This window comes from Oncorhynchus kisutch, linkage group LG19 (genome assembly GCF_002021735.2).
Source record: "Oncorhynchus kisutch isolate 150728-3 linkage group LG19, Okis_V2, whole genome shotgun sequence".
Taxonomy (NCBI): domain Eukaryota; kingdom Metazoa; phylum Chordata; class Actinopteri; order Salmoniformes; family Salmonidae; genus Oncorhynchus; species Oncorhynchus kisutch.
Genome location: NC_034192.2, coordinates 28,206,628 through 28,218,375, shown reverse-complemented (window position 1 = coordinate 28,218,375; position 11,748 = coordinate 28,206,628). Strand labels below are relative to the sequence as shown.

At 44.5% G+C, this 11,748-nt stretch overlaps 2 protein-coding genes across 4 annotated transcripts in view; one reads left to right on the top strand and one right to left on the bottom strand.

Moving 5' to 3' along the window:
- Window positions 1–6,058, top strand: part of LOC109864554 (protein FAM13B) — a 74,475-nt gene extending 68,417 nt beyond the window's left edge. For all 3 annotated transcript variants that reach the window (XM_020452404.2, XM_020452403.2, XM_020452405.2), the window contains 4 exons: window positions 419–624; window positions 784–1,250; window positions 1,795–1,896; window positions 2,139–6,058. In XM_020452404.2, coding sequence (XP_020307993.1) covers window positions 419–624; window positions 784–1,250; window positions 1,795–1,896; window positions 2,139–2,262 — 899 coding nt within the window. In that variant the 3' untranslated portion in view covers window positions 2,263–6,058. The remainder of the gene's footprint in view (window positions 1–418; window positions 625–783; window positions 1,251–1,794; window positions 1,897–2,138) is intronic.
- A 1,516-nt stretch (window positions 6,059–7,574) lies between these two features.
- The window catches only part of LOC109864553 (kelch-like protein 3), a 35,805-nt gene continuing 31,631 nt past the window's right edge, over window positions 7,575–11,748 (bottom strand). Inside the window, exons 13-15 of the mRNA XM_020452401.2 lie at window positions 10,525–10,665; window positions 10,276–10,419; window positions 7,575–10,171 (exon numbers count right to left, since the gene is read on the bottom strand). Coding sequence (XP_020307990.2) covers window positions 10,143–10,171; window positions 10,276–10,419; window positions 10,525–10,665 — 314 coding nt within the window. The 3' untranslated portion in view covers window positions 7,575–10,142. The remainder of the gene's footprint in view (window positions 10,172–10,275; window positions 10,420–10,524; window positions 10,666–11,748) is intronic.

Here is an 11,748-nt window from a genome sequence, read left to right as displayed (position 1 = left end):
ATGTACTCTGTAGTGTTGTTATTTGGGTGTGAATTCTGCGGTGAACATCTTTGTGGGTGGGAGTCTAGCCAAAGTGTGAAAGCTGGATTCCTTGAATGGACGTGGTCCTTGAGAACATCCCTTTTTTGACGTTGCAGAAATACCTCCGTGCAGACAGACTGGTTTGTTTCATTTGCTGTTCATCCATCCTCTGCTGTGGTTTCAGACAAGACCTGTAGTAGTTTGGCATGTTTGTGTGGGTCTGTGGTTGGTCGTCAGGGCTATCCCCTTTTTCGGGTCTCTGGCAGACAGACAGACGTGAGGACTCATGGCAGCTGCAATAACAGCCCATCAAGCACCTGCATGCCCACTTTCAACTATGTGAACTAACCTCTCTGTTCCTCAGTCACCCTCACGTCTTTTCTCTCCCCCCCCCCAGATGCCAAACACAAAGAGGCTGAGCTGACTCCTCAGACGCGGCCACGCAGCAACACCTTGCCCAAGAGCTTTGGTTCCACCCTGGCAGTCCACGAGGTTGTTGAAGAAGCCAAGGGCCACCGGCCCACCAAAGAGGAGACCCTGGACCTCATCCAGCGCCGCGTCAAGGGCAAGAGAGAGGAGGACGGCTGGCCAGAGGACATCAAGGTGAGACCAGTGAAAATGCTCAGTCTTTGAGAGGCCATAGAGACACTTGGAATAGAACCCTACAGCTGTACAATCCAATGAGTCCTGTCCTCAGACATACATTTACAAGCGTCAATCAATATTGTGCCAATTGCTTATGTTTCCTTTCTCTCCATGTAGAAAATGACCAAGGAGGAGCTGTCGTGTGAGAAGACTGTCCTACAGAAGAACCTCCTGCACTACGAGGGACTACACGGCCGACCTGTGACCAGAGAGGAGAGGCTGGTGGTCAAACCGCTGTACGACCGCTACCGTCTGGTCAAGCAGATGCTCACCCGCGTCAGCATCACCCCCATCATCGCTTCCCCCTCCAGCAAAAGACGCAACCAGACCCTGCAGCCCATCATCGAGGGCGAGACGGCCCACTTCTGCGACGAAATTGAGGAGGAGGATGAGGGCGAGGAGGAGGCTATAGCCGAGGAGGTCCAGAGTTCAGGGTCGGAGGTGATCATGGCTCTAGACCCAGTGTGCCAGCCCCAGACCAGCTCCCAGAGAGACAGAGACAGCCTGCTCAGGCCCAAGATGGAGGAGACCTCTGGGAAACTGGCCCTGGACCTGCGACTGTCCAGCTCCAACGCCTCGTCCATGTGAGCATAGACACACTCGCAAACATCCACTACACTCAATTCACAACAGCCTCCTCAATCATCTTAATACAGTAACCAGTGTAACTCTGCCATGTTTGTTACTCATTAACACAACTGAACATCCACACAAACGCGTTCGGCCGTGGAGGTTAAATGGGTTCTGGCCGTCATATGACGTCTATTTAAAGCACCTGGAACAGGGTTCATATCTACTACAGTCGCTGGTTTTAGGAGCTCAAGCAGGATAAAGCAGTAATCTGGTTAGGGGCGTTAGCCAGCTCATAGCCCCGGGCAAGCAGCAGAGAGAGCTGCCAGGCCTGCTCTAAGCCCAGGCAGCAGGGCTGGTTCAGGTGCCATGACCCTAGGTCCTAACCTGACCTCTGTAATCTGGTCTCGGTATGCCCCGGCCACAGTTTGACCTGCTTCCATGCCCACACAGGGCCACTGCCAGGTCATTTCCTGTCCCTGAACTCACACTGACTTCCTGTTTTGATATAAGGCCCCCTCACTTAGTGCGCTAATGTAGACCTACTGTATCCCATAGGCCCGAGCTCCTGGAGCAGCTGTGGAAGACCCGGGCAGAGAAGAAGAAGTTGAGGAAGACTATCCGCGAGTTTGAAGACGAGTTCTACCAGCAGAACGGCAGGTTGGTACACAAACAGTCCTACAAACAGTGGTGCTGAAGCTTTAGCACCTGCGTCAACAACAGTCTTGGTGACAGAGGAAGAGCTTGAGATGATTGGTTGAGTGGTCTCAGACAGGAGCCCTGTTTGATCCTAACTTATTTACAACAACTGCATGTTTTGTTTGATTGTGCAACCCATTGGGATGCAGTGAACGGGCCCGTATCCAACTGGTGTCTCAGACCTTCTCGCTCTCCCTCTACAGGAATGTCCAGAAGGAGGACAGGCTCCCCATGATGGATGAATACAAAGAGTATAAACGGATCAAGGCCAAACTGCGTCTGCTGGAGGTGCTCATCAGCAAGCAGGACTCCTCCAAGTCCATCTAGAGAGGGAGCGGCCACCCTGCTTCCCTCCCTTCATCCCACCGGACACAGAGGGTCAACTGCCTCACCCCGGGCATACATGTCACCCCTACATGGCCCATACCCCTCCCCATCCCTTATCAACCATCCCCCTACCTGCACCGCTGAGGGAAGGCATGTCAGCCACCATGTCCCGCTGCTGTCTCACCACCACAACCCATCTGTTTCTACCACCGCCAGCTTATGTACAGTCAAGGGGTCCTCACTGGGGACTCTGAGGGAGAAGAGTCACATCTTCATTCCACCAGTCAAGACTCAACACACCCCTTTTTTTAAAACTTTCTGTCAGTTTCATTCGGAGGAGTTCCCCCTTTCCTCATTAGATTTGTTTTTCTTGTAGCCCCCCCCCCCCCCCCTGAACTTTTCACGTACGGTAGTTTCTCATACTGAGAAATCATATTGGAGAGGACAGGAGCTCTGTTTTGTAGCGCATTTTAGTCACCTGGCCACCTGTTTAGACGTAACAAACTGAACTCTCCCTCCCTTGGAGCGAGGAGACTGGTCATCCTTTTTCAGACATTCAGACTCGCATGGATTCAGTTGCCCGAACTCGATCTTCATCCTTCAACACTGGGACGCTTTTGTGTTTCGTCTGAGTGAGTTTTTGGGAGAGAGAGCGAGAGAGAGAAAAAAGTCATTACTGTGTATGTGTTCTTGTAAATCAATATGTACACACAAATGTTTCTATGTTACAGTATGTTGTTTTTCTTGAATGCAGAGTAATTCCTTCTTGGTTTTGAAAATAATCTTACTGAGTTAGTGTGTTGTTCCATTCCCTTTGCCACTATGGAAACTGGAGTGAGTTTTATCAGCTGGGACTGGTTGTGCTGTTCCTTTCTCTTCGTTTTTTTCAAATATTTGGATCATCAGTCATCACTGAAAGGAGTTTTGGCACACCAGGTGGGCAGGACAGCCAGTTAGGTGTATCACTTAGTGTTCCTGTACCTTAACCGTCTCCATTGTCTGGCAATAAAGCTAGACTGCTTGACTTATTTTCAATCTATATTTTGTTTTATACGCGTTAAAGTTCAGTTGCGGAGTGGATCTTTGTGCAAGGTGTCCAGAATGGGGGGTGGTGGATGGGTTGTGAGATTAAAGCTAAGGTAGTTTCAACCTCATCAGTATTATGCTAAATACAGCATATGGCAATGTTAGGGCGTGATAGACGGTTCCTAGCCCTGTTCGATGGACTTTAACCTAGCGTTCCATCCTACAGTCAGTGGACCACCTCTTAGTATGGCAGACATACACTCCCAGGTGCCCAGTTATACAACCAGGTGTGTTGACCAAAACCCTACTGCCACACAGCCAGTATTTAACCCCCAGTGGTGTGTGTGTGTGTGTGTGTGTGTGTGTGTGTGTGTGTGATTGTGTGTGTGCTGATGGACAGTGGTCGGGCGGACCATCCGGCTTCTTGAGGACAGCCATAGATAAGTTATCGCCATTTGGCTGCCAGTCAGTCTGGAGGTTCGGTCAGCCCTGTGCCCAGGTTAAGATGACAAACAGTCCTCATGTCATAATCTCCTTTTAGTCACTGGGGAATGTGAGGTAAACTAGGCGTCTTCGTCTAAGGTTCCACTTTAGTACGCAGGACGGTGTCTCAAAGGGAAGTTCCCAAATTGAGCCGAGAACAGGATCAGCTGACTTCCTGGCTTGTAACAACTTGTCACAACGTCTAGCTACTGTATGTTGTTGCACCAAAAGTTCAACGTGTCCTTGGTTAGCGATCACTGACCCACTGCAAAAGAGCTACATTCCTTCAATCTAGAGTCACACAATGTCAGGCTATTGCTGTACATGTTTTCTCTGGTGCGAAGGGTCTCTCTCTCAGTGGGTGTTGGTTGGTTGGTAAACGTCTATTTTTCATTATGGGATATGTCCCATAGTGAGCCAGAGTGTTTGACCAGGCAATGTAGAGCCAGGTCATTGTCAGGTCTTGGGGAGTTGTCTGACCACAGGGCTCTGAGAAGGCTTTACCACGGCCAAGCAGAACCAACAGCACCTTCACCCCTGACAATTTACGTCAAGGGTCAACTTATTGATGTCTCTAGAGGCCGAAAGCTCTTCTGGGCTTCAATATAAAGGTCACATACAACAACAACAGAGTCCAAGTTTTGCATATTTGGAATGAGGTGTGTCTGGTCTGTCGGCATAATGCCGCCTCGGAGTGCTGTTGCCTGCCACTCCTTAATGGTCATTGATCCTAGCCTTTGACCCCTAGCCAAACTAGCAGGCAGCCCAGAGGCAGCATCACATCACTATCCTTCAGAAGCTCTCTGGACTTGACAAAACCAAGCAGGAGCTTTCGAGTAGAGCAACGACCTTTCGTCTGTTCAGTTGACTAGTTCTAGTCCTGGCAATTAAATACAAAAAAACATTTGATGTTGTAGACTAAATGTCTCTGCACATTAGGGTGGGGAGGGGAATTAGTGCTGTTTGCTTGTTTCGGAATGGGAAGGCACCATCAGTGGCACCAACTGTAAGGATCTGCATCTGCTTCAGGAGGTGGAATAATGGAGTATATTGTCAGTCAGACCAACACACCAAGAATATAGGGAATCTAATTTTGCCTGAAGGATGTTTGCGCTGAACCAAGAGTTTTGCCTTGGTCCCTCACTGGGTCTAAACCAAGTCATGTAACCTTTGTTTGAGTTGGCAGGGTGTGGTGTATGTATGGGTGGACAGTGTGGGGAGGTTCTAGAAGTTATTTGCACAGCATTCTGAGAATGCAGCCCTTGTTTTGTTTGTCTATTTGTTCCTTGTTTTAGAAGCACTACTTATATCTGAAGGATGAATGTCAGAATTTAAATTATTTCTAACACATTTGGCCCCTTGTTTCAATTTCTGTGATGTTCAAACTTGAGAATGTGTTTTTTTTATTACCATTATTTTGTATTTGACAAATGTGCCCCTCACTAATACATCTATACAGTGTAGTACCTCTGTATTGGCTAATAATCTGCTATGTTTTTGTTTTGTATAAGCTAGTCTCAGTAGTTTGCTTGCATGGCAAAGATTTGTATTGTTTCTATTTTTGTGCCATGAAGATGAAGCAATAAATGAGCATCAATGGAATGTGGGGCCTTGTTAACCCACTATGTGCATTTTCTGAGTATATGGCTGATTAATGTTTAATCTATATTAATGGGACTAACTTGGTCTGCTGTTTTTTTTTTTCCTTGCAGACCAACCCATGAAACTGTCACTTGACTAACTGCTGTGAGAGTTCCAACGCGACTCAGTTTTCTGTCTGCTAAAACCAGCATTTTTACCACTTGTCAGCATAATGTTTTCTGGGGCACTGCTTTAACCAAATGAGAAGAGATTATCAATGTGGTGACAATGATCGAGGTATATTTGGACCAAACATTCCAATTTGTATTATTTTAAAAGAAAATAAATGTGAAATTGGTCGATCGATTTTGTTATTTCCATGTCAAATTTAAGGGCTTTTTTTAACTCTCATTTTGTGTTGTGCCTGCAACAAGTGGTAAAAATCATGTGAAGCCCACAGGCTATAAGGATGTACACTGACCCTGTTCATAGCCCCATGCCATCCCACGCATGTTTGTTTTTCTGGCCCATGGAGCCGGTGGCAGGTTGCATCAACTGACTAGCCGATCAGCCACTGGCTCCCAGAGCCTCCCTATCTATATGTGGAGCTGTGTTTTACATCTATATATATATGTATCTATAAATGTTTTTGTGAATGCTTGTTTTCCTTCATTTACACATTATAATAAAGTACAATCAGTAATAATGTATATTAAAATGAAATTTAAAAAATATATACAAATATTGTAATTTACATGCCTCATGCTGAAGTTGTCTTCAAACTAATGGGAAAGGTTACTTAAACCAGATGCACAATTGAAATACAAGTCAATATAATTTATGTATGTCAAAGTATACTGCACCTAATGCCCAGTATGCATGCAATAACTAGCTAGGTGGTTTGCAGTTGTGTCTGGTGAATGCGTTTTCATGGAGGACAGAGATGGTTGTGAGGGCGGGCTGACCATGACCCGGCAGAATAAGAGTGGAAAAAATCCTGAGTCTGCAAAGAACAGAGGTCAGCACGCGAAGCCGCAGTTGGAACAAACCCAAACAGTGATATATTACACCCTATACACATAAATCCATCTTCATGGGCACCTGAATTGCCATAGCACATGTTGATCAGCAGATCATCTTTAGGCTTTATCATGTGCATCTTTAACAAGATTTAGTGAATGGTCAATGATTCCCTGATCCCCCAAAAAACATATTTCATTGCCTGGCTTTCACACACTTCTAGAATGAGCATGGCCATGTCTTTTTCGTTTTGTTACTGCTGCCCTCTAGTGTTCACAGCCAACACTAACACTTAGGTAACACCACACTTTATGAAGAGCTTTGGTAAATGCTTAAAACATACCTTCAGGAGCTTAAGCGCAATAAATTCATAACATAAATGAATTGCAAAATTAAAACATGTAGTACACAAACGGGGACCACTTTTGGCTCGTGAGCAACACTTTCAAAACAAAATTCTGAAATTATATGAAAGTTTGAGGGCCTCTTTCTTTGAAGAGTCTGCCTAGATGGTCAATAGCTGTGGTGTATTCATTACCACTTGCAATGAAAACTGTTTACCATTTAAGAAGCAAACAGAAGCGAACAGCAAATGGAACAAAACAGGAAGGGACTTAGCTGAATTTGTCCAATAGAAATTTAGTTTTCCATTTGGAGTAAACGGTTTCTGTTGTAAACTTTTTGCAACAGAACTGACGTAATGAATCCACCCCAGCTCAAACTACCAACTGCAAAAGTTAACCCTAACCCACGTTTCATATCCTTAAACCTAACCTTAAATTTATGTCCACACAGGATGTCAACCCTGACCCTAAACTTAGCCATAACCCTAACATCATGTCCACACCCCAGCTCAACCCTCCCTGACCCTAATTTATGATATGTACACACTATGGGGTTGAAATAACACAAATTGTGCAAACAATGTTAATACCCTTTTTGTGTAAGAACTGTTGTTTTTTTAAAGCCTGGAATTTCAGCCTGTTCAGGTGTGATGGAACTTTTGGCCCACAATCATAACTTAAAAATGTGATTTGATTATAAAAGAACAATGACTGGTCGTCTGGGTTAGAGGGTGGGTTCTAGACCATCCTACCAGCCAATCAGGGCTGTGTATGTAAGTATCTTCAAATTAGTTTCCTAACACCCACACAATCAGACTGAGCATTTTAGGGGCCAAAGGAGGCTCAGGAAAATACATATTGAGTTGGAGTTATTTTAATAAACAGTGATTTATTAGATATACAGCGATGATTTTAAAATACAATTACAAAGACTGCTTTAACCTTAACCCTAGTATGTATATTTGATCCCTGTGGGAATGGAGCACACAACTTTGGTGTTTCAACTTGCTAGTGTGCCATGCTCTTTTAATGGATACATATATCGTTGTTGAATTATATAATATATCATAAAAAGAATGACACCAAATCCATATGTTTTAATTCATATAGATATTTAAACTAACGCACAGTCCCTACCAGTCTTGTGTTAATGTTCAGCACAGACAATGATTCAAGGCCCCACTTAAAATGAAAGGCCATTTTTGTCAGTCATAAACTGAGCAGCCGAAGACATATGAAGACTGTCAGGCGGAATGGACACAGTCGGTCCATGCAGGGTTTTGGACACTCATGGTCTGTAGATCTAGGCTGGTGTCCTTAGGCTGGCTCAGTGCAGATCCCTGAGTGGTCCAGCTCAGACATGGGACCCTGTGACTCAGTTGTGAGAAGTTAAGGAGGATGCAGTCTGGAATTGTCAGTGATGTGTGGCAAGCTAGTAGAAATGTTTGAAGTTTTACCATTACCACCAATGGAGAGATTATCCCTACATTCTGGGTCACAAGTGGCCTGAAATCTAATGTACAAGGCCACGAACATGGCTGTTAATGGCATTCCCTGACAACAGATGTCATTGTAAATAAGAAGTTGTTCTGAACTGACTTGCCTGGTTACATTTTTTAAAATATGTTATCCTCATACACTCCCAGTCACAAATACATCTCTCATCCACCCTCTTAATCTTACAATGGTGGCTCACATAGTCAGCTGCATAGTCCAAGTGAATTAAAAAGCCTGGTTAGGTTATATGTTATGATGAGAGGCGGATGTTCTATACATTATAATGATCAATGTACGCACGGTAACCATGTATCCACTTCTTGAACATGCGAGAAGAAAAATGCTCAAAAGGGATTCTAGGTGGCCATAGTACACACAACAAATGCTCATTAAAAATTGAAATTTACTATCATTTAATATACACAATAAAAGATACTTTAGAAAATAGTTCACCGATCTTGATATAATATACTTAATATTATACAAGTTGCCTATGTCCTGCATATTTCAACATCGCTCTGGGGTGGCTAAGTACAACCATACGGATGGATTGTGCAGTAAATAGAGTCATTTCAATCAGAAATACCAGAATCTCTGAACAAAATGACAGTATATGCGAGGAGTAGAAAAAGACAGTAGGTGTCAATTCCATTTCAAGTCCAGAGATTCATTGAAAAGTGCCTTAGTTTATTCTAATTTCACATTTCCAATTCATAAACTGAATTTAAAATTCACTTCTTGAATTGATGAGAGCTGAAATGAAATTGAACCCAACCCTGGTAAAAGATGTGTTGAGCTTGGAATAATGTTAACCATAATTATCGTGCCTGATGCAGAAGTTGTAGTCTTTTGGTTGTTACAGGAAATTAGCTTTATACAATACAAAAAAAGTGCTATTGCATTCATTCTTTGACATGATGTCCATTGTCTAATGTTTTTGCGTCAATTTGGCACATATCCTTCAGATACAAAAGGTTTGCAAACAAACACTCAAATACAGTATGAGAGCGCATTATGGCACATCAAGTACGCCAAGTCAAGACTGACAGCATATTGGCTTATCACTTTGCAAATATGTATCTACAGTGCATTTAAAACACCACATTAACATGGTCCCCCATTGTGCCCAATTCCAATATGAGGGAAAAAAACATGATCGATTCCAAATTGGAAATGGTATGCATTTGAGGCATGTGGCTCCCGGTGAATGCTGGTCCAGGTTGGTCCTCCAAGTCTGTCTTGAGTTCCTCCGACAATTATCTCAGGTGGTATTTAAAAGAGAGGACCCACTCAGGCTGCAGACAGTGAGAGAGCCTGTGGGCAGCACCTTGGAGTCTGCAGTCCACCCATGGCTCTCCAGTAGAACAGACAGACTGACTGACTGACCTGATGATCATCCGTGCATTTCTACAGCAGTAACACGACATGGCATAGCAAGAGCCCATGGTTGGTTTGAGAGGCCTCTGTTGGCCACAGTGTCGTTTCCTCGGCCAATCAACAACCTTCTTCTTGGTCATAGCTCATTTAGTCTATCCCTTTAAAAAAAGGCCAGTTTATTCTCCCTCTCTGTTCAGTTGTAAAGGAGTATGAGGAGAGTGTGGCCCTCCTAATACTAATCTAGCTAAATTGGCCCCTCCCTCCAGCCCTGCTTGGCCCAACACATTGGCATCCAGTCTTAAGACACTCTGCTTCAGGCAGCATTGTTGAGTCTTGGGGTCACTTCGACCATGGAAGCCAATGTTCCCCCCGCTCTCTTTCTCCCTCTCCTCCTCTCTTTCTATGGCAGCCCAGGCTCATGCTCAGAGCCACCTGTCAAGCTAGTGTTGGTTCAAGGAGTTGACCGTGAAATCAGACGTCCGTATGCGCATCAGAGTGGCTCCCTTTGGCTGCTGCGTGTGGCTGTGGGGTCCTGTAGTCGGGGGCTGATAGTCATAAAGGCTTGTCTATGACGGATACACCTGTACGGGGAGATAACAGAGGACTTAATTCTTCAGATCAGAAGGTCCCGAGTTTTGATGCATGGACAAGCATTTGAATAGGGTTATGAAAGGTCAAAGGGTACCTGCATAGCTTCGGCCGTTGCTCATGTTGGTGGGGATGAGGCTCCACTTGTCTGTGGCAGGGTTGTAATACTCCACTGAGGAGAGGTTACACGAGCCGTCGTCTCCTCCGATCACATACAGCAGGCCGTTTATGGCACACACTCCTGCACGAACACGGGGGAGAGGTTAGAGACACGCACACACACTATGCCCAAATATTCTGCATTTCATGGTCTCTAGTGTGTGTGTGTGTGTGTTAGGCTACTTACCGGCGTTCCTCCGACACATGTTCATGTCGCACACTTGTTTCCAGGTGTTACTAGGGGGATCGTACACCTCCACACTCTTCCTCACCAGGGGCCCGTCGTGGCCCCCCGCCGCATACAGCTGCCCGCTCAGCACCCCAACACCTACAAACACCACCGCACACATCTAGTTAGATCTCTTCACACATAAACGCGCTACAGATGTTCGCCAGCCATAACTGTAGTCCATTAATAACCCGCAAGCTGGAGCTAAGTATCAGCTCCAGTAGTTCTCTTGTGAACAGCACCCTCTACGGCAGTAATCTCATTTCAGTGCTCATTCGGTTTAGATCGCTGTATACTAGGGTTGGGTGATGTTAACCTTTGTCCTATCGTGATTATGTATCCATACAAAATTGTGATGCATACGAATGCAACTGGACGAATCGTGACAACAGTTTATGATGAAAGCCTGGGCAGAGGCTAAGCACTAGCAAATATTTTCTAACGTTCCTTTCTGGTGGAGAAGAACAGAGTTGTGTGTGTGTGTGTGTGTGTGGGGCGCACCTGGTGGAGTAGTGACTATCCGTAGTGAGCTAGGTTATAGGTCTCCATCATGGGCTGGATAGAAGTAGTCTACCGTCTTCAGAACTGGATAATAATTGCTTTATTTGCCTCATAAAATAATAGAAAAATAAATAATATGGTTTGTTCTCTCTCATAAAGCTATGACTGAGAATAGCCTATGCTATAGAGACTTTAATTCTTGTTACTCTTGAAAGCCACAACTTTAGGACAACACCTTCGTGGGTTTAGACTATAAGCTACTGTTCATAACTGTAACTTGTATGATATGCCTAGTAGGAGGATCATTTATTGGCCATTTTGTTTTCAACCTCACATGGAGGGTTTTTCCCGGGCCCGCACGGATAACTTCTTTCTTAATAAGCTTCAATTTGATTGAACTTGTCATTCGGTTTATCTACAGGCTACTGATATAGCTTTTTCTCTCTCATTATTCATCCCCTGGCTACCTTGTGTTTTTAGGCTATTCAAATAACTTAGAACTCCATTAGATTCATTGTTTGATCGGGGGAAATCCATGCATAAAACGATGAAGTGTAGCCTTCTGTCATATTCATAGCCTATCGAATTGAGAGAGAAGAGAATATAGGCTACATTTTTCATTAAGCAGCTAGTCAATATAGTTAAGGAGTCTCTGTTATTAACAAAAAATGCTTTAAAATG